Genomic DNA, 26,070 nt, shown 5'->3' with positions numbered 1-26,070 from the left:
ATAAAATAAGTATATATTTCTTGCACCCCTTAAAGTCTCCATATCATCCTCTTGCCACCCCATGAGTATTTCTGGCTACCACTAGCCTGGTTAGCTTATCTTAGCACAGGCCTGGCTGTAGCTGTTTATTTACCATATTAGTATAAAGAGGTATTAATCTTTCTCATGCAACGAATAACCCACAGTCAGCGTATTCCCCAAACGGTTTTACTCCTTTCAGTCACAGGAAATCATTGAGAATTGAAATAACATTCTCTGTCTTTTGTCATGTTGATTCCAGAGGTGAACTGATGCAAAGTGAGGTGATCCCGGTCCACATGCTACTGTTTCCTGAGAACAACGAAGACCCTCTGAGTGAAATCATCATTAACAGACGCGTGTGTGAATACACATGAGGAACCGAGGAAATCCTCCTTTGCAAGTCAATTGTTCAATGGGAAGGCAGGCTTCACTTTTGTTTGTATGGGGGGGCTGGAGGAAGGGGAGGATGGAGGAAAGGAGGGGGGTGTTCCTCCTTGACCACTCCTCCTCAGTCCTCATCCACCAGGCTATAATGTGAAGAAGAAAAAAAAACAGAGACTTGACCAGCCCCCTTTCCATTCCCATGGATCGTATTACGGGAGACTCCAGCCCTGACATCTGCTCCGCCACTAACAACGGAGCGCGTCCCCGCGTCCCAGACCTGCGACCGCTCTCGGCTCCCGTGGTGCCTCCTCCTCCTCCTCCTCCTCCTCCTCCTCCTCTTGCCCTCTCCCCAACAATTGTGATCACTCTGTTATTTGTGTTAACGCGGTGATCATGAGGAGCCACAGTGCATGTGCCCTCCACGTTTTCCGGCTGTAGCTCACCCGACCGAAGCGCGTCCCTGCTCCATCCCTCCCGTGCGTCCGAGAGAGACGAGTAGCGGCGGCGGAGCGAGCTGCAGCCCCCGGCGCCGTCGAGCAGCACATTTCTTTTTGTCTGTGCGCTCCGCAGGCTTCGGGATTCGGGCTGTGGGCTTTGAGGCTTCGCATCCTCTCAGCTGCCGGCTTGGCGTAGTCGTAAGAAGGGAGAAGGAACGGCGGAGGAACAAAAACAAAGCTCTCCATGTCTCATGTGTGAAGACGCACCGACAATCGGATATTTAGTCTGATTTTTTTTTCTCTTTTCTGCGAGCTTTTTTGTTAGTTTGAAACACCATGGAGTCGGTGGAGAAGGAGTGCGGAGCGCTGGGTGGATTATTCCAGGCCATCGTGAACGACATGAAGGTAACGCACATTGAAATGAAAGTACAGAGGGTTATAATATCTGACCTTCTGTGGTTGCACGGTGGCCGATCAGACGAATATTTTTACTGCCTTTGTCTCTTTCACCGGGTCCTCCCCCACTGGAAACACCGCTGCAGGACAGAGAGATGAAACATGTTCCCCTTTGTGTTATTTGCATAATGTGCAGCAGGTCTGTCAGTCACTGGTTAGGTCTAACAGTACTCAGCCACTGTGTCAATCTGTGTAGGACTGCCTGCATGGAAGTATGGAGGTGTAAAATGATTATTTTGTTAAAAGCTAGGCTGCTTGGTGGTGGCTTAAGTGTTTGGTTCAGAGGTCAGAACCTAAACTCCTCATTATTAGAACCAAATTGCAAAAGCCAAGGCAAAAGAAGGGAAAAGAGCTATCAAAATAGGAAGATAATTAGAATTTTGTGCAGTTATTGCAGCACAAAATGTTCTGCTGTGCCATTTGACCCCAGACAACTGTTCCTCCTTTGTCGCAGCCTCCAAGGCTTTTCTAGATTAAATGTCAGGCACAGAAGGATGCTCTGAAAGAAAATAGCCGGCTCCATTGCCTCAACCTCCAGGACAGAAACCGAAAGGTTATTGATTGTGTTTCCTGATGTTTGGCCTTGTGGCAGGAAATCTCTACTTCAGCAATATGTAGTTCAATACACATTTGATCCAGGCCCTACTTCAGTAATTGAATTGACTCATGTTGCATCTCATTTGTATATAAAACATGAGTTCTCCTCCTGTCAGCATAGTTTTTAAATGATTTCCAACAGGAACTGGATGTCTCCTATTATCTTTTGCACACATGCAAGTGGTGTGTGTGTGTGTGTGTGTGTGTGAGAATTGGGGGAGGGGTCAAGGAAGTTGAATCAGGGTGGTCTGTTGTTGTTCATGACAACAGATGGAAAGTGTGAACATCAGGCACGGTGGCAGCTCCCAGTCTCCTCATTGTGGAGGGCGCTCACGCTACAAAGTGTTAACAACAGCGAACAAGTCAAGCATCAGGCAGCACTTTCCACCTAACAGATTTCTTATTGATCCCTGGCTCAAGGGGCCGTGGTGCCTTCAGACGGACTATTTATGGACCCTCGTTTGTCAGGCTCCAATGAAATCAGCTCTCAGCTATTGGCAGCGGTGGTTTTGGTTTCATATATTTCCCTTTTGTGTTGTGCTCATGCCAGGGCCAGGGAGAGCCACAGAGAGAGAGACAGCCTGTGTATTGATAAGCAGCGCAGATGAATGAGACCGAAGCCCTTAGTCAGCACAGTGTCGATGTCCACTGTCTGAGATCTGACCTCATTCCTGCCGCCTGGCTGGGCCACGCAAGCCTGTCAGACCAGCTTTTACCCCCCCTGGGAGCAACGCAGCAGCATGGCTTTCCTGTGCTGATCTCACCGATTGTGAACAATGTTACAGTATAGTGCACAATTACCTACATTACACCCGTACAGTGCATTAAGTAAACCTAGAAAAAAGAAAAGGCTGCACAGACAAGCTGTGTTGATACAAGCTCTTGGTTATATAACTGTCTGATGAAGCTGTGAGGAAAAAAAGTAGAAGAGTAGGAGGTGGCGGAAGAGGAGGTAGAGGGTGAAAAGAAATAAAATGATTCAGTTGGATTAGATCAGCAATCACGAATTAGGTCAGCAATGGATGTGAATGGCGTGTGATTTGAAGCCGCTGTGCGTGGGAAAGAAACCACCTTTTAAAAGAAAAAATGTCCTTGAGCAACACTGCCTACCAGCTCCCCAGCTCCAAGGATGCTAGTTTTGACCTCACCCTCCTGTGAATGACGAGGCGTGGGAGGACAAGCCTTTCTCTCCTTCCTCTCTCTCCTCTGTATTTGTCTCCCCCCGCCCCCTGCCCCCGGGAGATTATGGGTGTGGATGAAGAAGGCGCCTCCTTTGCTTCTTTGCATGTAGCCCTCTTTGCCCGCTTCTTCACCCTCCTCCTCAGCTGTCTTGGCAGCGCATCCCTCCTACCCCCCGGGAGTCACAGGCCACACAAGCTAATTAGACACCTGTTGGAGTCAAGTGCAGACAGCGAGGCTGGGAGGGTCGTGGCAAACGGTTTTGTTGATGATCAGAGAGAAGCTGGGAGTTGAACACTATCATAGCTAGGATGCAGGTTTCACCAGAAATGATGAAGAGCAAGACTGTTTCCAGGTTGCAAACTGACTATATATATATATATATATATATATATATATAGCCAGGATGTGTGGCCTCTCTTGGCTCCTCTCCATCAAAGAGGTGCATAGGGGTTATACCCTTCCTCTCCTTTCTCCAGGGCTCAAGCTCTTGCTCTAATGGGATCTAGCCTTGAATGTCTTTTATGTTTGGCTTCTGCTCTTATAGCTCAAGGCAGCGTGTGATGATCCCAGGGAAAATCTGATCCAGATTTTTCAAAGACTAGCCATACTACCTGGCCTACCCCATGCGCATAAACACTGGTGATACGAGAGCTTATGCAGATCATGCTTGTACGGCAGACATATAAACACGAGGACACTTTTAAGAGAACGTGAGAGGAAGGCGTTTAGGCTGATGAAGGACAATAATAACATGGGTGTGAACTGAGAAATCACGCTGACCTTTTTAAAAACAAGTCAGAGCATGGAGCTTATACACCAACTTGTTTCTAACCCTGAGGGTAGATGCCAAGCTTTCTTTGAGTCAGTGCAACCTTTTTTGGATTTCAGTGTAGTATCTGATCAGTGTGGATAAAGGAGAAAAGACAGCAAATTGAAATGTTATTAAGCTGTACCAGACTCTATCCTGTTGTAGAGAACACTATGTCTGCTTGTGTTACGCTTATGTGCTTAAATGTCCTTGGTGAGGTATTTATTTGTCTCCTTTCTCTTCCTTTCTTCTCCTCCCTTCTTAGAGCTCTTACCCTGTGTGGGAAGATTTCAGTGCGAAGGCCACAAAACTGCACTCTCAACTCAGGTGAGAAATAGTCCCAGTGAATGGTAAAATTTGATGAAAAAAAGAGTGCAATATTTACACTGAGACTTTATTTATGCAGTCACGGTGCAGTGAACCTGTGCCAATATATTTTACAGGACCACAATTCTGGCAGCAGTGGCCTTTTTAGATGCCTTTCAGAAAGTGGCGGACATGGCTACCAACTCTAGAGGTAAGGGGATGTTTTTTCAATTCATTCAAGCACTGTGGAGTTAAGACTCTGAAAGAACAAGAAAATAACTTTTGCCACCTTTTTTTAAGAAATCAATTTGTTGTCTTCATAGAGTGTTGCGCACTGTTTATTTGTGTCTTGCTGAAAGTGTTCACTTACTTTAAAGCGATGCTAGTGCAGCTCTTCATTATGGTTGAGGTACTCTACCATAATGCTTTGTGTTGTGCAGTGTAACGCTCTCAGTAATACAACATTATGTGCACTTGCAGACTGTGTGGAGTTACAGGTTACAGTGTTTATAGAAAGGCAAGAAACTTCCAACATGTGCACAACATGTGATTGTGCACGTCACAAATCTTGAAAGACCAATTTCACCACACACACACAAACGATTCTGATACAAGACACAACTCTGACTCTCTAAGATGGCCAAAGTGGGGGTACTCTGGGGGGCCAGGCGGCTTAGAGAAGTGAAAATCTGAGCTTATTGTTTCTTCGGTCTTAATGAGGTCTGCTGATCTGCTTTGTCACCCTGCTAGTGGCAGCAGACAGGCTGGCCAGAGACGCAGCTGATTAACACAGATTTCTTTGGAGTTGATCGTCGAGAGCAGTATGTAGGTCAAAAAAACCCTGCAAACCTGGACTCAGTGTGCAAAGGCTCCTGACACACACACACAGACATTCAAAGAGTGACAGCTGGTAGCCGGCCACCTGACCTCGCAGGTCACACGCCAACATGCTTTAAACCGTTTGTACTAGTGCAGCCCCTTACTGACCACTTACTGCTGGAGAAAATGACTAAAGAGGTATTTGTTCAACAGTGTTCACACATTCTCACCAGTTTTACTCCTATAGTCTGTGCAGTAACAGTAGAGTTTATTGCCAATGCAATACATCAAGTGATTCCTGATGTGAGTGCGCATGAATTCTGCAAGATGAAGCAAGGTAGACTGGGGTCAACCTGCTCACTGCTAGCAGCCTGCTTCAATATAGCAGAGGCATAGACCATGGCAAGGCATGACATCAAAGGAAAAGCGTGTCTGCAGTAAAAGAAGGGAAAACAGCAGATGATAGATGGACCAGAGAGAGAAGGCCATATTGAGTTTTACAGCTATAGATGCATAAAATCCCCATAAGTGTGTCACTCATACACCCACTCACTCTTCTGCTCTTCTCCCGGGGTCATTAACTTTAGGATTAATGTCATCCTTCTCCGGCCACAGACTGTATGAGGGACGCAGAGAGACTTTGTAACAACTAAAGAGAAACTAATGAAACATGCTTCAGATTAGTGCTGATGAACATTTGATGGCTTCAGCATCTCAACTTTATCTGTTTTATGGGATAGTAAATTGGAAAGCGTCTGGTGGTTAGTAATGCCAGTGGCGTGTCTCTGGTGGATGGAAATGTCAGTTTGTTGGTTGGTCATCCACTTTGACCCAGACTGAAATATCTCTGTAACACACATCAATCCTAGGAACTCTGGTGATCCCCTGACTTTTCATGTAGCGCCATTTTTAGCAGCAAGTTTTAATTTGAATTTGTGCAATACATTGGTTCATGACCATGTGATTCATCTCAGCTTGCTATGCTGGCGTTCATTCAGAAGGTTAAATAAATATAAACTGCTAACTGGACATTATTATCAACAGTGTTTCATTGTGGTGGTGGAGTGTCGTAGTAGAAAATAATGTTCAGCCCATTAAATTTGCGTCATAACTTTGACACATATTTAATTGCTCAGTATAAGCAAAACAGATTTGGTTGCAGTTGCTATTGTTTTTTGAAATTCCAACAATTATTTCCAGTGGGCTAAAAGAGCTTGTGCAGTTTTAATGTGCTCTTAACCAGCACACCACTTCAATCCCGCGTCTCCTGTGGGAGCTGTGTTAGCCTTTGCGTGCTCCAAACCGCAGCAATTAATTTGCCGGCGGGAGGAATGTCGATATTTACATGAGCTGGCTCGTAGTAGACTGGGATGACCTTTGAACCCCAGGCTGCAGGCTCCACGGATCATAGTTTGGGCAAGTTTGCCCTTCTGGCAGCTACAATGTTAAAAGTTCTAAGCCTTTATTGGCATCCAGATGTTCCACTCTTTCCACTTGCTTTTGCACTGACTAACTCAAGACTGTTCAGGAAACAGTGGTACATAAATAGAAGTCAGATTACTTGCTCTCCATTTCGTAAGTCCCCATTTTGTCTCTTTCTGTGTGTGTGTGTGTGTGTGTGTGTGTGTGTGGGTCTGTCTGCCTGCAGCGATCATGTTTGTCTCAGCGTCTGCACTGCCATATAGGGCTGATTGCACCACAGGAGACGGGCCCTAAGCTATGAACTTTTGGCTGTCATCGCTGTCACCCCGATTCCCCTCTCGTGTTGGGGGACGAGCTGCAGCTGCTGGCACAGCTGGAGGTTTCATCGCGTTCTTCTTCTGCTTCCTTTTAATCTACCTTTGACACACTCACCCCATCACCCCTTTAACTCTCACACACACTTTCCAGACTGGACATGTTTCCCTGCCAAGGAAAGCAATGTTTTCCTCTCATTCAGTGCGTCTTGATTGGTCCAGGGAGAGAGAGGACAGTGAATGAAAGAGGATTTAATGATTTCCTGTCCTAACATGTTTTGTTGTCTTTTGCTGGGAGGGCAGCTTTTCATATGTACCCATAACAGCTGTATTATATTTGAAATCACCCACAATCTCCATCTCGTACAACCTCCTCTCTGTCTTTGCATGTTCGTGTTTCTAACTGCCTCAGTCTGTGTTCATGTTCAGGCTTCCTTTTGCCTGTGTTGTCCGTTTTTAGAGTTTATGGTCTCGGTCATAGCGTCAGCGTCTGTGTTTTATGAAGCAGCTGGAGGAGTCGACTGCCAGGCGTTTTGGCACAGTGTCTGACAGTGCTGTTACTCTAAGCTGCGTCGATGGATCTATGTCTAAAGGCATGTCTGTCTCAGTGAACTGGCAGCTCGCATCTGGGTTCAGTAAAGGTCCCCCTACCACAAAGTCTATATTGGATGAATGTGTTTGGAGAATTTTTGCCTTTTTAAAGAGAAATGTTTTATGTTTCAACACCCATGTTTCCTGGGACTAAGTCTGAGGCCCTGCGTCTCTCTGGACTGTTTTTTTGTTAGATTGGTCAGCCTAATGGTTTTTGGTGTGTTGTCTAGACCATTTCTGACAGTCATATTAAGTTGTTGTCTGATGTATTTAAGAGGACCGGACTTATCTGGAGAATAGTGGGCTCTGTGTTTGGTGTTTTGTTGTTGCTAGGCTGGATGACGTGTGCTTTAGTGGAAGGTTGGCTTCATTTTTTCCATTTTTGGACATGGTTGAATTAGATGGAGGTCAAAGAGCCAGTAGTCTGGGGCTAATGGTCCATCAGGGTATGAGATACAGGCTCCATATTTTTCAGAGAGTGAGGTGAGTCTACTGGGGGGTGAGTTATCCAGGGTGGGGGTTGTGATTGCAGTGGGATTTCCACAGCTCTGGGTATCCAGGCTAGGCAGAGGCGTTTAGCTAATCCTCTTAGCCCCACTCTGTAACACACAGACACAGCCTGCCTTCCCTTCTCTTCCTGATCAGCCAACCCCAGCTTTAAAAATTCACACTCTGGGATCACCGGCCAGACTGCGACACACTGCAAGTTTGTGTTCAACACAGACGAAACCTTCCCCTCTTTGCAACTGTGCACCAGAGCCTGCAGAGTGCAGACACCATTACACACACAGACATAATGTTCCAGCGGGTCATCCAGTGCAGGCTCTCCCTGTCGGTCTCCCTTTCTCTCACTCATAGAGTCCATACTCAGTGGAGGACTGGAGGTATGTTAGTAGATCAGTGTCTCAGCAAAGCAGTAATCTGCTTGGCCCCTGTGCTTCTCTGGGCTGGCAGATGGGACGGATATCCCTACCCGCCATCTGGACGGCCTGGCATGGATGAGATGTGGCCGTGGCCTAGTGCAGAGCGAGATCAGGGGATTACTGTCCTCTGCACTGTCCCAGCAGCGCAGCTATTTTTACGGACATGTCAAATAATGAGAGTGCGACCATGTGACCAGCACTGACATCCATCAAGCTCGACATTTCATGTACAAGGCTGATATGAGCCTGTATAGTGCACTGAAGGACAGGGAGGTTAGAGTTGCATCTTATGTGGGTTTGACTTCATATAATAAGCTTATAGATTCTGGGTGTTTTAGATTGGACATACATGTACATGCAGTCACGTTAATGAATGCATTGGCTGATGCATTACGGTCAACTGGGCCATTTTGCTGATTGTATGTTAGGCTCTTCATGACCACCGGCCATAAAGTCACTTAAGTATCGACAAGGGCCTCTTATATCTCCTTCAGCTGTCTACCTTGTCGGTCAGAACAGTTCCCAACACAGTTCACCATGTCTCTCTCCATAGAGTTTAGGGGCTTCAACCTCAAAACTCAATGTGGTCGCCCTGCAAATGAATGTTTTCCAGCTATTATAATGACTACAGGCAAATTGCAATGGGGGAAAGTAGCTGGAACAATGATGTGAGGAACAGACGATGAAGGGGGGAATAATAATGTGAGAGAAAACAAATCTTTTGGCTCTGCATTACTTTCATTCTGAGGCTGAATACCAAACTAAGAAGACAAACATGAGACTTGAGGGGAACACTGTGTTCAGCTATATCCTGAACACGAACTCGCCGTGGCAGGGAGCCGGAGAGGGGACGGAAAATACACAAGAGAGAGAGCCAGAAAGAGGAATGTAAGGGAGGACATTAAAAGAGGGAATGAAAGGGATACATGCATAGTTTTAATCATCTGAGGTGGTTGATTGAAGACAGTTTTTCAGATGGAAGGTCAGTCCACCCCTTTGATCCAGACATCCACGGTTCCCAGAGGATCTGCTTTACTTTGGTGATTTTCTCTAGCGCCACCAAGAGGTTGACATTTTTGGCTATTATCAAAATGTCGCAACAAATGTTTGATGGATTGCCATGAAAGTTGGTACAGTTATTCATGTTCCCCTCAAGATGAATTGCATTAGCATTTCTCTTGGACTAACTTTTAGCCAATAAAATTATAGTCTAATTAAAATATTGTCCTTTTTTTTGCGAACCCCCTCAAGGATCCCAGGTTGAGACCCATTGGTCTAGTCTATAGAAGCAGCTGAGGTATTGGGGTTAGAATGAATCAGCATTAAAAGAAAAACATAGGATTCAGTTTGAAAATGGATGTTGTGGTTTAAAATGTAGATGGACTAGTGGCAGATTGGTACTCACTTATGAAAACTTTAAGTATAATCTAACTGTTTTGTAGCAGAGAAGAACATTTCGGTCCAACCACCCACTTGGAAACGTTGTTACATTATTCTGTGAATATAAAGTATGAGTTTGGGAGGAAGGGGAGCGACGATAAGAAACCTCTCCTCGGGATAAGTTAAGACTCAGAGGCTACAGGTGGGAGGTGGAGCGGATAAAATGCTATATGAGCAGCAGCAGCACCGGCAGAGGTGTCAGCATTGTTGGAAGGATTGTTTGCAAATGAGGAGAGCTGCGGGAACTTTGATAGAGCAAATAGTGGGCAGAGCATTGTCATCTGAGATAAAGGGTGTATAGCAGGGCAGCTTTAGTCATCTGATTGAACTGGCTTGCAGGCTTTTGCTCCATTAAACACTGAGTCATTCACAGACTGCTGCCTTATTGTCTGGAGTTTGGATACATCTCGGGTCTCCCATGTATTGCATCTATATGCATACTATATGTATATGCATCCTCCAGCGTCCTCCTCTCTGAAGGCAGACACAATCCCCTGTGGGTTTTCTGCTCTTCCCATTTTATTGCACGATACAGTACTTCTCTCCTTCCCTTACTCTTCTTGTTTTCTCCTCTCTGCCGCCTTTTTTTTTTTAACTGCAATGAAAAGCACATCTGGACGAGGGGCGGCGTTTATTTTTAGCACCATTTATGTCCTTGAACAGGAAGCTCCTCAAACAGAGAAAATATCACTTCCTCCTTGTTCTCGTCCTCCTCCTCCTTCTTTACTCTCGTCCTAATGCACTCCAGAACATGTTTACAACACATCAGGACACACCGAGGGCTGTCTGTGTCTGTGGGAGTTTCTGGTTGGGAGGTGAAACTTGCTGTGCGTAATGGCCAGACAACAATGGACTGAGTGTGTGTGTGTTTGACTGTGTGACTAAGACAATTGATCTTGAGGCTGTTTCCTCTGCCTTTCATTAGTATTGTTTCTGGTAAGAAGTGACATTCCACATGCAAGGAAGTAACACAAAGGTTTTGAATGCTGTTGGACACACATACTGCGGACACACAGCACATATAGTGCATAAGTTCACTTGTAAACATACTTACATTCATTCAGGGTTATGTGTTTTTAGGGTTATTTCCAGCTTCTCAAATGTGAAGGTTTGTGTTTATGCTCTGTATGTGTGACTTGGTGGTTTTAATAGTTGTTTTTATGCAGCATTACACCTCTAAAAATCCTAAATATGTCTATTTGGATTTTTGTTTGTTCAGACAAGGTTTAACAGGGATTACAGCTCTCAGTGGTGTAATTGACCCCAAACACTAGTAACACCACTATGTAAGAGAAGTTACTGACATTTCTTTAAATGAATGAATGGATTTTTGCCAAACACAAGGGATATATATTTGTTCATGGATAGCCAAAATAACTATAAACTATTCCCTTATTTGTTGTTATGACAATATGTAATAATAATCAAATGTATTAAACAACAAAAACTAGTATCAATAGAGTACCAGGGTTAAAGGAAATTTGGGTTTGGAGGCCAGAATTTGCTGTGTACGGTATGCAACTTGCCTAAAGGCAATTCCCAGTGCTAAATATATTAATTTTAAGTTTCACTGAAGGAATACAATAATGATGGCCTAGCTTTTTCAAACACTGTCTTTCCACATCAGGCTTTACAAAGTAAACTATACTTTTCACCCCAATCTGTCATTTTAAATATATTTTCAGCTGATGAAACAGACTTTTACTTTGTGTTACAAACATGAACAAAGAATGTTGCTTAAGAATGTAAATATATTCACAGTTTAGATTAGAGAGATTCTGGGGAGTTTCTCGAAAGACTGTCTGTGTGTGTGTGTGTGTGTGTGTGTGTGTGTGTGTGTGTGTGTGTGTGTGTGTGTGTGTGTGTGTGTGTGTGTGTGTGTGTGTGTGTGTGTGTGTGTGTCATCCTCTGTAGCTCTCTAGCTGCAGGTGTACAACACTGTACTCTTGTTCCACAATCAATGACCGGCAGGCGGCTGTTTTATCTACTCTTCGCTCCATCAGAAGACATTGCTCCCTAACTAGCAGACGCAAAGGGATGCTGCTTTATTTTTTTAATACAGACGGCTCCCGCTGAGCTATACCACCAGAGCGCCTGCTGTGCTTTGAAGTGAATGTTTGATGATGTGAATGTATGATGTTTCGTCAGGTTTTTGAATTCAGAAGTCTCTGCTATGAATTTGCTCAACTGGTAACTAAACGATACCAGTGAAGCTGACTAAATCAAAGTCATTTCTCCTCGTTCTTTTTTTTTTTTTTTTTCTTGGCTGAAAAAAATGTTTGCACAATGTTTGGCTTCCTTTGAGAAGATAAAAACAAACTATATGAAGATTTTGATGATATTGAAAAATCATATGAACCAATTCTTCCTACTCCTGCTCATCGTTAATCATATATTTACTGAGCCTTATGTGGAAGATTTTGCCTCAGCAACACTTATTGCACCTGCAGCAGCCAGCTAACACTTCCTCTGTCCCCTGACTGGCCGAACCAGCCGGCACCTCGGCAGTGTGTACCCTCTTTCATCCTCCCCTCTCCTCCCCTCTCATCCCATAGCCCCTTTTATCCATCAGTGGCCTCCGCTGTGTCCCTGCCAGTTCACATTCTGTAGCACTTAAAAAGAGTGAGAGAGGGTAAAGACGGGAGGCTTAACTGTCTATGCCAGCTCTGCGGCCAAGGTGCCAACGTGAGGAATAACTGTTGTCTTACGGATGATGGAATTTTCTTAGCTAAGCAGTGGCTGTATGAGAGTTTCATATTCTTGGAAGTGTAACTGTGAGGATGTTCTGTACCTTTTCGCTCTACAGCCCACATAAACATGCTTTATTGACACAGGAAGCAGAGAGAGAGGGAGCAGCCACTCGGCTCTTGAGAATGAGATTCGGCTTGGAAGCCGATTGCAATGAGCGGTTCTAACTCCGGCAGAATCTCACTCCAGCTCGGTAGTCTCGAGTGCAAATGAAACCTGAGCCGAGCAGCAGGGTTTAGATGCTGAAAGCGAGAGATAGTTAAGCTAAGCTCCCATGTTGAAGACATCAGGGATTGAGGGCCGTGGCAGTTTAGCTCCTGGCTCCCGGGGCTCCTGGCAGGAGAGTCCTCTATAAAGAAGGCCTATTAAAATGCTCCTCCTTCTCCGAGGAATCAGGGGAGTTAATCAGAAACAGAGCTCTGGATGGAACCACTCACTAAACGCTTCGACCACACTGCGCTGGTCCTGGTTACTGGAGCTTAAGGTTCCCAACAAAACCCAACAGTAGGGGCTTGACCTTCCCACCAACAATCCCATGTACTCCTCAACATGCACAGCAGGTCTGGTGGCGATTAATATTTATGTTTGGCACATATATTGAACCAGGCGCCATCAGCCTCTGCAACATGCATGGCGGTGCTGTTATAATGAACCACACATTTCTGTGCTGTTCAGTTGCTCCCAGTTGTTTGCTCCCTGTCTTAAGATATATGGCTGGGTTGCATAATAGCTCTCTTCCATCATGGTCTGTGTTTTGCTTCATTCATGCACGTGTGGGTGTCTGCTATGAGGTCGGCACTGCTCCCCCTAAAGCTCCAGGGGTCCTGGTCTGCGAAATAATCACTTTCCCAGCTCCTACGCACTTCTGGACAGTTTTCAAGAACAAAGTCAAGTATCTGTAAATCTAGATAGTACAGAGAGATAGTACAGTACATTTTATTTATGTAGCTCAAAATCACAAATCAAAAAACTGCCTCAGTGGACTCCTTTGGATGGATAGATAGATGGATAGATAGATATTCTGTATGTTTTCAGTTTGAAATTTTCAAACTTTAGCATATTGCCTTTCTAGTCGATCTAAACCCCCCTCCCAGCTTGTATATGTTTGTCACATGCCTGTGCATGCAGGGTGCTATGGGAGTGAATCACTCTGTCCCTGTCCATCCGGCCGAGGCCAGGGGCCAGCACGGCTCTTGGACATGGGCAGGAAGCCTCTGGACCTCCACAGGATGTAGCTGTCAGCTGATCCCCCCTTTGGGAGGGGAAGGAGGAGAGGAGGAGACGGGAGGGAAGAGGAGGGGAGAGGAAAAGAAATTGGCAGGTGTGGATGGGACAGGAGAGTGGGGGCTGAGGGCTCTCGCTGGCTGACAGTGACATTGGGAAGGTCTGTTATAGAGATAAAAGGGCCCACATTACTTATTATTCAGGCTCCCTCCATCCTGCGAGAGCTGATTTGCAGCTGTGGATGCCTCCTGTGATGCTTTTAAGATGGAGGGTCATAACCTGTGCACACGTGTCCCGTGTGCACGTCTGTGTTTCTCATATGTCTTTACACTTTGGTTTATTGAGCCCTGAGCCAGTGTGATTAGAGGCTGTTACATGACAGACACTCAACACCAGTCCTTTAAAGATGGACACCTCTTTCACTGTTTATATCAAGAGCTCCGCATATATATATATGCCACATGTTAACTCAATCACTTCCCGCTGGTGTTTAACGCCCATGTGTGGTACAGCTGGATGACCTTTCACCTCTAATACCCCCTTCCCTCTCTCTCAGACACCTAGAAAAGCAATGCAGGCATAGAACAACCCTCACATCTGATCCCCAACGCACAAACACACTCAAATTATTCGGCGTCTGCACGACAAAAATGTCTCCGGGAGATGGAGTCCAGATCTGCCGCTCACTGTAGTTGACAGCCAAGCGGTGGAGTAAAATGGTCTTTGAACTTGCAGTGTGACGCGGTATCAACTGGAGACAGTAACCTAGTTTTTTTTTTATGTGATAATTGGAAAATAGCACAGATCTCACTGGACAACCATCTGGAGCATTCCTTGTTCTGTGTCTTCCAGGCTCACCACATTAGTCGTGTGTTCCATTCCGTTTTGTTTTCTGTTTTGCTTTCTTTCTACCTGTTTGTGTTGCACAGGTTAGATCCATTTTCTCTCTCTCTCTCTCTCTCTCTCTTTCTTTCTTTCTTTCTCTCTCTCTTTCTCTCTCTCTCTCTCTCTCTCTCTCTCTCTCTCTCTCTCTCTCTCTCTCTCTCTGCCCCGCATGAATGGTGTTTAGGAAACAGAGAGAACAGGAAAGGCAGAGCAGGCAGGGAAGAATAGAGGGATATCCCCTTACAGGGTTCCCTCCTTTTTCCTCCAGGATAGAGGGGGTGAGAACTTCGGAAAGGGTGGGGGGTTGGTAAAGCACACCACCTGTCCACACACACACACACACACACCAAAAATCATTCATGAACACAAATACAATCGTGCATGCCTCCACTCTGCGAGGCCTCTCTGCTGCTGAGAGATGTCCTCTCTCTTTCCCTGTGTGTGTGTGTGTGTGTGTGTGTGTGTGTGTGTGTGTGTGTGTGTGTGTGTGTGTGTGGTGAGAGACCCTCAGATTAGCCCTATGTGGCCCAGATTACAACAGGATCAGTGCTGCCACATATTACACTGGCCTGTGAACCATCAGTGAGACAGTGGGCCAGCTTGGGCTTTAGGGTTTGAAAACCCTGTTTAATTACACTTCAGCAAAGAGGAAATGTACAGTAACCAATTCACACAAGCTGTTATTGACACTCTGATGAAAATCATGCATGCAATCTTCAAGTGGAACATGGTTGTTTTGTAAAGAGGGAGGCAGTGTAGGTTTGTATTTTTCAGGCACTGTGTCACATTTGCTTTTCCCCCAAACAAATGTGACATTTATGGGCTTTTACAATCAGCACTTGACCACCTAGTGGCTGCAGTGGGAAATGCCTCTCCACCAGGGAAAAAAAAACACCCTGATAAATCCATCTGACAGGAGAGAGAATTAGACCTCTCAAAATGCTCTTCTGATGTATTGCGTCTCCTCATAAAAAATCAAGTTTGTCCAGGCCAAGAGGCACATCACATGTGATTTGTAATGCCAACCTCTTATATCGTAGGTGACAATTTGTTTGTTTTTCCCTTTGTCGTATCCAAGGTGCCACCAGGGACGTCGGCTCAGCTCTGACAAGGATGTGTATGCGCCACCGCAGCATTGAGACAAAATTACGCCACTTCACCAAGTAAGTGTCACCTGTGTTTTTTTTTTTCCCCCTCTCCAATGCAATTTTCTTGAGGGGATTATTGTGTTCGCCAGTCCCATCCCATCTCTGTTGACCTTCCTGCCATTCTGCCACTCTTCACTGAGTGTTTTTGTGCTGTGGAAATAAAAATCTATTTGTTATGCCACTCATTCTCTCACTCTCTCTTCTCATGTTTTGCCTCCTTGTCGCTGTAGTGCTCTTATGGAAGGCCTGGTTACGCCACTCCAGGACAGGATAGAGGAATGGAAGAAGACAGCTAATCAGCTGGACAAAGACCATGCCAAAGGTGAACAACCAGGAAACACAAATTCCAAATAGTAGTTTGGTTGTGAGCACTGTATATTGGGCAGAAATTGATATGTCTTTGGTTTTGCCTTGCTGCCTTCAGAATACAAGCGGTCTCGTCAGGAAATCAAAAGGAAGTCGTTAGACACCATAAAACTCCAGAAAAAAGCAAGAAAAGGTGAGATAAACTTTCCCTAGTGACAAGAACCTGATGATTAATGAACGCTGTGATAAAACACCTCACGCAACTTTATCCAGCTTTCAGGGCTGATGTTTATGAAGTCTGCTTGGCTGCTGGTCCCTGGTCTGCACCAATGGTTTCGATTGAACTGGCGCCATCTAGAGTGTAGAATCAGACATGACAACTCAATCAAATCAAAATGCCTGGCACAAGTTCCCTTCCAGCTTTGGATGATTTGTCAGCTTCTACCTTATAAATCAAAGAAATGTTCTTCTTTCCTGGCTGTGCTCGCATTAGCCCCTACTGCTGGTTCTAATTAAACTCTTATTTTCATACAGACTTACTGTACACCAGTGGTACGGGCTAGTCATAAATATGCAACGTGCCCTGATTTGATCCAGCTAACACTGCCTGTTCTTCTGTCTCTCCTCCCCCCCCTGCCTGTTCCTGCAACCCCTCCTCTATTTCTTTCTCCTGGCTGTAGAGCTTCTAGGTATGTCTGCTGTGCTTTGCCCTGTATGAGAACTAGAATAGTTTTCAAAGGCATCATAATCATCTTTAGCTCAAAGCTGCCAGTCAAAGAAAACCCCGTGCTGTCTCAGCATTTTTGTTGAAAGGAAGGAATTGCTTGTTTTGTTTCTTTGCCGAGGGTTAGGTGAGAAGATGGATACCACACTCGTGCACGTTTCGATACATGGATGGAGCTACCACCAGCAGTTAGCTTAGCTTAGCACAAAGTCTGGAAATGTGGGAAGACAGCTCGCCTAGCTCTCTCCAACGTTAACTAAATCCACCTGCCAGCTTCACTCAAGGCCACTAATGAACTTGCAAACAGATTAGCGATCCTTTGTGCTAAGCTAAGCTAAGCTAAGCTAATCAGCTGCTAATTGTAGCTTTATTCTATATGGCAAATATTAGAGTGGCATTTTTGCATCTAACTCTCAGCAAGAAAGGGAATAAGTGTATTTTTTTACCCAAACCTCAAGCAATGTAGTCATTGTAAATACCTTTACACAAACATGAAAGAATGTCAGTTAATACATGGGCGTAAGTTAATAGGCCTAGGTCATATCAGGAAAAGCACGGCTCTTACTAAAAAGCATTAACGGTTCTCAATTCTATTCGAGCGTCTCAGTAGCTAAATGGAATTTAGCCATCAGTGACTTTAATATTTACACCTGTGCTTTTCCTACTGTGAGAAAAAGTGTCAGTCTCCCATGAAAAATGTCCTTTGAGAAATGACACACACACACACACACACTGTATATTTGTTGTTCATTTCTTAGCTCCTTGTACTTGCTCCTTGTATTTTGCATGCAGATAGTTTGCCAGACCTGTTTCAAATGCAGCCCATCCATTTTCTAAATGCCTTTTTAATAGATTAAGAATTGTTTTGGCAAATGATCAGTAAGGTAGTCTTTCATTCCTCTGAGCTGACATTTGGCTCCATGCTGACAGCTTTGTGTTCTACCAAAGACCTAAACTTCTGTTTTTAAGGACCTATTAATTAGCAAGCTGTCAGATCCTAAATGGGACTCTTCATTTAATCAGTGCCCCTATTAAATGCAGGTACGCTGAAAGATGAGCCAATTAGACAGTGGTTATACAAATATAGGTTACAGTGTGCTGCCTGCTAAAGATAACTGGAGTTTCTTGGTGATAACATAGCAAGGCACGTCTGAATTTACTCAAAGCTGTATTCCTTACTTATATTTTCCCATTGTGAGGTAGTTACAGCGAGTGCATTGTTTGAGATTGAACCAAAAATGCTACGATATACTGCAGGGTGTTAAAAACCTTTACCTGGCAGTGTATGTCTGTGTAAATCATGCAGTCAGAGTAACAGAGAATTTGGCAGCTCCGTGGTCATCTTCATCGCATCCTTCTTTCATTCTTTTTCCAACCTTCATCTGCTGTATCATGTAGTGTCATTGTGGTATGCAGACTTGAACGACTCTTAGACATTCTGTTTACTTGTTTGTGTCAAATCACATCCATTTCAGGACCTTCAAGTCACCACCAGTTGCTTTGCATCAACTCATGATTGATAATATGTGTTGACTGTCCTCTCATTCCATGCACATGAACCATTTGAGTGTAGTGTTTGTCAGTGCGTTGACCTCTAGTACAGAAGCAATTTGTCATTATGTGTTCTAATCATCTCTCATTTTTTACTTTCCTCCTCCCGGCACTGTGTACACTTTTCTTCTTTCATGTCACTTCCATTATTATCACCCGCCCGTCAAATCCCCGATCTCTTTTCATTCCTCCTCCTCTCCCGTCTATCTTTAATTCACCCACTCACCCCCTGTCTTTCCTCCTTCACTACGTCCTCCCTCCCCCTCTTCTGGTTCTCTGCACCCCTCCTTTTGCCTCGCACAGGCCGGGGGAACCTGCGCCCCCAGCTGGACAGTGCCATGCAGGATGTCAGTGACTTGTATCTGCTGATGGAGGAGACGGAGAAGCAGGCAGTTCGCAGAGCCCTCCTGGAAGAGAGAGGGCGTTACTGTACATTCATTAACATGCTGCAGCCTGTGGTGGTGAGGAACATTTAGCCTTTGTTACCCAAGAGTTGCAGAAAATAAGGAGTACTTATGGAAAAAGATGTTTTACGTTGCGTGCTCATGTTGTTGATCGGTCCTATTTTCCTTCCCAGAATGTAGAGATTGCCATGCTGGGAGAAATAACACATTTACAGGCCATTGTTGATGACCTCACTGTGCTGACTGAAGACCCACATAAGCTGCCACCAGCCAGTGAGCAGGTAACAGAGGTGTAATACTACTAATTCTACTAATGCTGCTGGAGATGTTCAGGCTATTTGGATCACAATGAAATCTACTGTATGTGTCCAGGGCTGATATTCTATATTTGTCTTATTAATAACAAAAAGAACAACAATTAATTGATCCCACTAACAAGTATTTTCTGTATATCCAAAGTCTGATATAACTTATTTGACCACTGACCACAATTGTTTCCCCAAATCTATTAAAACATGCCCATCGTGGTTTATTGTGAGCTGATCCCACATACACATATGTGCACATACACATGCACTGTTTACACCGTTTTTAGTAACATTTGTCAAACCTACAGTGCCCTGCTCTCAAGGAAATGATACAGCCTTTTCTAAAAATGAAACTATATATCGGTCACCCATTTTTAAGGACTGGATGGAATGAGGACACGGGGTTGAGAGATACAGAACCGATGGGCTTTTCATGACATTTGTTGGCAGTAGCACAAAGAGTAGTATATTAATAGTGTGCGGATACATTATTTCCATTAGCTACAGTGTTGTCTGATGCTTTAATTCAGGTTTTGAGAGGTTGGATGGTGTGAGATTACTTATGTCAACGTCCACATTGTGGCTGATAATGGCTGTTATACATCTATTGTGACTATGTGTCTGCAAAATCTTTTTTCTGCTCTTACTCCTATCTTGCTCTTTCTAATAAAATCTCACCACAACGTGACAAAACATATCCCTTTATATCTCCCTCAGCACAGCCTGAGAAATAACTTTCTTTTTGGGACATGACAAATCGTAATTAGCAGTAATTTATTAGCATCTGTCTAAACCATTAGGTGTTTCTTTCTCTATCTTGTGTAAAAGCAATATTGCGCACTTATATTGTTGCCACTATATAATTACCTTCTGGTTATGTGTTGCCGCAGGTGATCCGTGACCTGAAAGGCTCTGACTATAGCTGGTCATACCAGACCCCTCCTTCCTCCCCCAGCAGCGCTGGCTCCAGGAAGAGCAGCATGTGCAGGTACAGTCTATACACACACACACAATGTGTTGATCGTACATTAAGATGTGATATTTTTCATGTGCTGCATCAGATGTGTTGTTAATCCTGGACTTTATCTGAGCTGCCATGCTGTTTTAAGGGAAACATCCAAACACTTGCATTCTTGATTTTAACCCACTTATTCACACAATAGCAAAATAATGAAATATTAAAGGTTGTCATGAATACATGAGCAGGTGACCCCCAAGCCCTCTGTCACCACACAGCCAGACTATCAGTGACAGTCAACATGCAGTACATGGCGTATCTTGCCAACTTCTGAGCTCTTGCTCCTGGCAGATTTGCAGTTCTCAAGCTTCTTACAGCCAGATTAGGTCCAAAGCTGTGAAACAGCACAGCCTGACAGCCATGAGTCTACATGGAAACCAAAATCCACATATTCTCAAGTCTAATGGTGACAGTTCGACAGTTTATTCATGCATTTGGGTCAAAGGTAAATTCCCGGTCAAGAAGCGAGCTTTGCTTTACAAATAAACCCTTGTAGTTAAAGCAATATCAAACCAAGTCATCACTTTGTATTAAGAGTCACAGTACCTAACAGAACCTCCCTGATATGTGTGCCATTTAACACTGCAGCCTACTTTTAGTCTTCTATAGTTATCCACTATGCTACTGACGGCCACTGTTTGACTGACTGATTTTTAATGCACATAAAATTGTAAATCACAGTTAGTGTGATGTTTTTCGAATAAAATTTGATTAATCCACGAAAATCTTATACCTCCTAAATGTCAGCTTTTCCTGGATCTTAGACAACCAACCTTCGTTTCACCTTGACTGCTGTACATGTTTTCATCCATTTGTTTGTCCACTGAATCTGTAAAAAAAATATTTGATAAGCTGGAGGTCATAGAATTCCCTCTGTTTGTAGAGAAGTATGTCATGATTCAGTTGTGGGCAAGAATCAAGAGTCTTGGTTGCAGGAGAGAAGAAAAACAAGCTTACTGAGTTCTTCTTAAAAGACACAGAGGAGAGAGGAAAAGAACATAAGCGTCTAGTAATGAATCATTTAAGGTTATTTAATTTGTCATATTTAATTTGGCACTCCATCTTAAGCCTCATCCCGGAGGACAAAGATAAAGGAGAAATGATAACTTCAGATATATTCCAGGGGGAGCAGTGTAAAGGGAAGGTGAGAAGTAGAAGTTGCACATTTTAAAATGCGTGGGATACAAAGAGGAGCCACTCTGAATAAGAATGACAGGAGCGGGAGACAAAAAGCACGAAGACAGCTGTTAATGTTCAGAGAGAAAGAAAAATCAAAGAAAGGATAACTTTTTAATGCCCTTTGATGCACCAAAATTAGAAGAATGGCATCATTTAGAGTTTTCACGTAACTTTCCCTTCATGTTTTCAGCTTTTGTGATGAATGTTTCATTTCGTTTTTTCTGGTTTTGCTATGGCCCAGATGTAAAAAGAAAAAGAAAATGCTACAACCTTGATCACAATCCTGTTTTACATGCATATTGTATCTTTTTATGGAACATTTACAATGCCTAAATGAAACCAAATCAAACAAGGGGAAAAAATAAAATAAATTACACTTAAGTTATTTTGTAATGTCAGGGATTGAAATATAGGACTACATTATGACAGAGGATTCCAAATGTAACCAAAATATGCAGTCAACAATAGTGTCTCTCTGACCGGGTACCCCGCAGGGAACTCTTGTGAGACCGTATACTAGGCCCTGCCCATGGTCACGTTCCCAATGGGATGAGACAGTTGATTGTATTTTAAGTTTGCCATGGATGATGCATCTCCTTTTTTAAAAACAAATGGCTCCATTGAACCTCTTCATGGAAACTAATGATGGTGCTTTGCATCTATTACTGGCAGGTGTATGCTGCTCTCTGCTGGACAACAGTTAAATGCAATAGTTTTTTAAATTAAAATTTTTTAAAACAAAATGCAAAATAATTGTCATGTTTTTCATTTTGCATTAGTAAATGCATATAGAAAAAGGAACTACAAACATTACATAGATTTGTTTTCATTTAGGCTTTGTAAATCTTCCATATGTGTTGAGTTATGTACTAATATGATATCCTGTCAACAGTCTCCTCCAGATGCCCTCTGCAGGAGCCCATCGCCTCAGCAGTGTCTCCTCCCACGACTCAGGCTTTGTGTCCCAAGATGCCAACACCCACTCTAAGCCTCCGTCGCCAATGCCCTCTGACATCGCCAGCCAGGTAGCAGTCTCAGCCATAAAACTTATTCTTTGATCAGGAGGAAAAGGAGGGATTACATTGCGGCAAAACCAGGAACAAAGCAGCTCCAGAGATTCCTTATTCAGTCATGCTGCAGGGCAGGAAGACACAGAAACAACACCACTGTCTTGTCACAGCAGATCTACAGTAATTCTCTCTTTTTAACGATAGTCCTTTTTCATCTGGCACCTTCCATCTTTTCTTGTTTGCATTTCAGACATAGAGCCGTAGTCCTCAATAAGAGCTCGACAGCTTCAAAACCAAACGTAACAGAGCTCTTTGTTTTTGCTGCAATAGAGCTTTACCAGTTGCAAATGTTGAATTTTTATCCCACTGGACTTATAAAGTTATTCAGACTCTCACGGTCTGAACATATTGCAGTGCTCAGCAGCATACTAGCACGCCAACTGATGCAATGTTCTTTTCTGAATAAATGATCTTACAGGCTACTTTATTTTCGATCCAGGCAATGGTATATAGATCCCCTCAGAGACAAGAAAATACCTCCCTCCTCCTAAAGCTCATCGGCACTCTTCTCCAACTCCCCCTGTTCCTATGCATCTCATCTCTCACAACTACCCTTTTCTCCCCATTTCCTCTTCCCCTCCACTGTTTTCTACTCCATCTTCCCTTTTACCAGAAATCAACAAGCTCAGCCTCCTCTGAGGCTTCAGAAACCTGCCAGTCTGTCAGCGAGTGCAACTCTCCTACAGCGGTTAGTACTGCATGCATCTCATCCATTTACTTGCTTTATTGGACACTCCCACATTAGCAAACACGCACACACACCTACACACAATGTGCTGTGCATTTTACTCATTGTTATCTATAGTATAAAGAGGCCTGTGGGCTCCACTTAACAGCCTCGGTGCGGTTTGACGTGGACTATTCATGGATGTTGAGCACTCTGACTCAGACTTGTCTGTCCGTTCCGCAGTTTGGCTCATGTTCATCCTTCGGTACCTTTCGCCCTGCTTTCTCTCACACTGGCACCATCAGGCCTCTCTCTGTCATACTTCCTGCGTCCCCCACATTTAACCACTCCCCTGGATCCAACACCCCCTCACCCACATCAAAGGTTCCTAGCTGGAAGGTTTGTTTTCATTTGCAATTTTACTTTTTAGTTTTCTCTTTTAAAAACTTTGTTGCTTCTTTGCTTCTTGTGTTTTGTTGCCTTCATGCACATTAAAGAGCGTTGAGATTGACCTCACAGTCACCATTTTGCTGTCGCTCATCAAGCTCAGTTTTCGGATCTTCACAAAAGATGCGCTAAACTGAGTCGGCTCTTTCATTTAACAACACTTACATAGCCCAGTGTAATCTTCCATATTTACACCGGCATCTAACCAGTTCATGAGCCAAATCATGGAATCAGCTTCCATGTTTAACTGACTGCACGACTGTTGGGTGGCAAACACTGGAGATGCACAGTTGGAAGATAGTCTCATTGTTCCTTCTGCTGCTGCAGGACTGGGCCAAATCGAGTTCCTGTGAGCCATCGTTGGCCACCACTCTGCAGCGTAGGAGGGAGTCCATGGATAAGATGAGAGAACTGGAAGCTCCGCCCAGTCCACTGGGGTATTCTGGGATGCAACCAGATGATCAACACCGAGCGAGAATTGGCCCAGGAACCATAGCATCCAAGGTAAGGGTAAAAATGTAAATGGAAGTGTATAAATTTATATGGCTTGAGAATTTTTGTGTGGTGAATTGCATATGTAAATGTGTGCTAATCTTTATGTATCTCCTTCCTGCCTGTATCTGTGTGTGTGTGTGTGTGTGTGTGTGTGCGTGCTTCAGCATGGCGAGCCACTCTCTCCAGCAGCCAGTACTCTAGCTATGGTTCTGACTAGGGGCTTGAGTATGGAGCAGCAGAAGAGCAGCAGGGACTCTCTGCAGTACTCCAGCGGCTATAGCACTCAGACCAACACCCCTTCCTGTTCCGAGGACACTATACCCTCACAAGGTAACACTCACCCACAAAGCCACACACCAGGCATCAAAATACAGCACAGATTTTAGAATTTCTTTTTCCATGTAACTTCGATGGGAATATTGTGTTATTTGGAAAGTGCAGTACCAATTGCCTTCAGTGCTAACATGATTACCTTAAGGTATTATGTAACGAAGCTCAACAGCTGCAAAATAACAAAAACACTGTTGTTTTCAGAATTCTTTGTTATTCTGTGTAAAAATAGATTTTTATGACTCACTGTCACTTCTAGGCTCTGATTATGAGTGCTACTCTCTCAATGGAGATGCTGACAGTGAAGGACAGGCAGACTTTGACAAGTCCTCCACCATCCCACGACACAGTAACATCGCTCAGAGCTACCGCCGAATGATCCAAACAAAGAGGCCTGCCAGCACAGCAGGTCTGCCTGCAGGGAAGACCCTGCAGGGAACTCCAAATGGGGGAGGGGGAAGCAGCTCTGGAGCTATCACGTCTGGGACGGCCACCATTCGCCGGACACCGTCCTCCAAAACTGGAGTGAGACGCACGCCGTCCACATCCGGCCCCATTCCAATCCGGCCTCCCATCGTGCCCGTTAAGACCCCCACGGTGCCAGATTCTCCGGGGTACGCCAGCCCGTCGCAGCATCGTGTGGGCAGCGAGGAGTTTCTGTACGGTGATGACCTATCTAGTAGTGACTACACAAGGGCGTCTCCAAACCGAATGAGCCTCCCTGACACAGCTTGGGGCTGTGGAGGAGGAGCGGTGGACAGGACTGTATATGCCCAGCAGGCCCCCGGCATGGCGACCCACGGCACTGAGGAGGACCCTCTGCTCGCTGCCAACCGCCACAGCCTGGTAGAGAAGATAGGAGAGCTGGCAGCCAGCGCCCACGCCCTTGGCGAGGGTCACTTCCCCTTCCACAGCTCACTGCCAGGGGATCCAGCTCTGTGTGTGCCCCAGGAGTCGTCCTCTACGACCCAGGAGGACACAGATATGCTGGTGTCAATACGCCGGGGGGTGAGGCTCCGCAAGGCAGTGACTGACGACAGGTCGGCTCCCAGGATTCTGCGGTAGCTGAGGGAGAAGAAGGCTGTGAAGAAGCAGCTGTGGTGCCCTTATTTACAAACTGAAGCTTTGTAATAAAATGCAACAGCACTCATGTGATACATGAACTGAGGTACAAGTAACAAAGAGGATGTAACGTGGTGAATGAAGGCCAGTTCAGAGTAATGGACAATGTTAAAGTCATTTCATGTCATGTATGTATTGCGTACGTACAAAGTAATCCATATTCTTTTGGTTTTTATTCTTCTTTTTGGTTTTCTTCCCTTCTGTGGACTTTGTGGCTGTGCATCTCTGCTCCCTGTGTGACCGGTTGTTTCAGCCCAGTTTGTCCATTTAGACCCAGTGATGAAGACGTCACAACTGTAGGGATCAAATGCTCAGTGTCTTTGTTCTTGCTCTTCTGATTATTATAATATTGTGCATTTCTTATTAATTAACACAGCCACCTGTCAGAAGGAAGTGATGTGCGAAAGTGCTCTGTGAGCCTGTCTGTGTGTTGTGTTTCTCATCATTACTGTACAAGTACCGTATTACTGTTTTGTTTCATAAGCTGAACAGCAGCTGTGTAAGTCATGTAAAATAGGAGCAATATGGCAGTGTTTTTATTGCTGTACTGTACTGTCAATATATTCTGCAATTAAACAGGCTTTTTACTGTTAAATGGCTTGGTTGTCTTTGTTAGTAAATGTTATGTCTTTATTAATACATAGGGAATATTACATCCATGTCAGGAATGCAAATACTGTGTTACAATCTGCTGCTGACATGCAGTGTGCCTTGTTGTAATGGCAGTAATCATTACTGTGTATA

The 26,070-nt window shown here is 44.4% G+C and overlaps 1 protein-coding gene across 3 annotated transcripts; it reads left to right on the top strand.

Moving 5' to 3' along the window:
• Positions 1-593: 593 nt before the first annotated feature.
• Positions 594-25,921, top strand: mtss1la (MTSS I-BAR domain containing 2a). Of its 3 annotated transcripts, XM_051382233.1 has the most exons (15): positions 595-1,247; positions 4,151-4,212; positions 4,329-4,402; positions 15,636-15,720; positions 15,936-16,027; positions 16,130-16,204; positions 18,590-18,747; positions 18,864-18,971; positions 19,889-19,986; positions 22,088-22,220; positions 22,879-22,953; positions 23,176-23,331; positions 23,707-23,883; positions 24,039-24,204; positions 24,464-25,921. In XM_051382233.1, the coding sequence occupies exons 1-15, from the start codon at positions 1,179-1,181 to the stop codon at positions 25,267-25,269; spliced, it is 2,334 nt and encodes a 777-aa protein (XP_051238193.1). In that variant the 5' UTR covers positions 595-1,178; the 3' UTR covers positions 25,270-25,921. The 3 variants fall into 3 exon arrangements, with proteins under 3 accessions (XP_051238195.1, XP_051238193.1, XP_051238194.1); XM_051382234.1 differs by lacking the exon at positions 23,176-23,331; XM_051382235.1 differs by lacking the exons at positions 22,879-22,953; positions 23,176-23,331 and having other exon boundaries at positions 594-1,247.
• The last annotated feature ends 149 nt before the right edge of the window (positions 25,922-26,070 follow it).

This window comes from Dicentrarchus labrax, unplaced genomic scaffold, assembly GCF_905237075.1.
Source record: "Dicentrarchus labrax unplaced genomic scaffold, dlabrax2021, whole genome shotgun sequence".
Lineage (NCBI taxonomy): Eukaryota > Metazoa > Chordata > Actinopteri > Moronidae > Dicentrarchus > Dicentrarchus labrax.
The sequence above is the reverse complement of the archived record's forward strand: the minus strand, read 5'-3'. Positions and strand labels throughout refer to the sequence as shown.

Excerpts from the sequence above, each read along its gene's own strand:
- mtss1la (XM_051382233.1), top strand. The coding sequence starts at position 1,179 with ATGGAGTCGGTGGAGAAGGAGTGCGGAGCGCTGGGTGGATTATTCCAG. Across the intron at positions 18,972-19,888 it reads TGCCACCAGCCAGTGAGCAG|GTGATCCGTGACCTGAAAGG; the intron begins GTAACAGAGGTG and ends GTGTTGCCGCAG. Across the intron at positions 22,954-23,175 it reads AGTGCAACTCTCCTACAGCG|TTTGGCTCATGTTCATCCTT; the intron begins GTTAGTACTGCA and ends TCCGTTCCGCAG.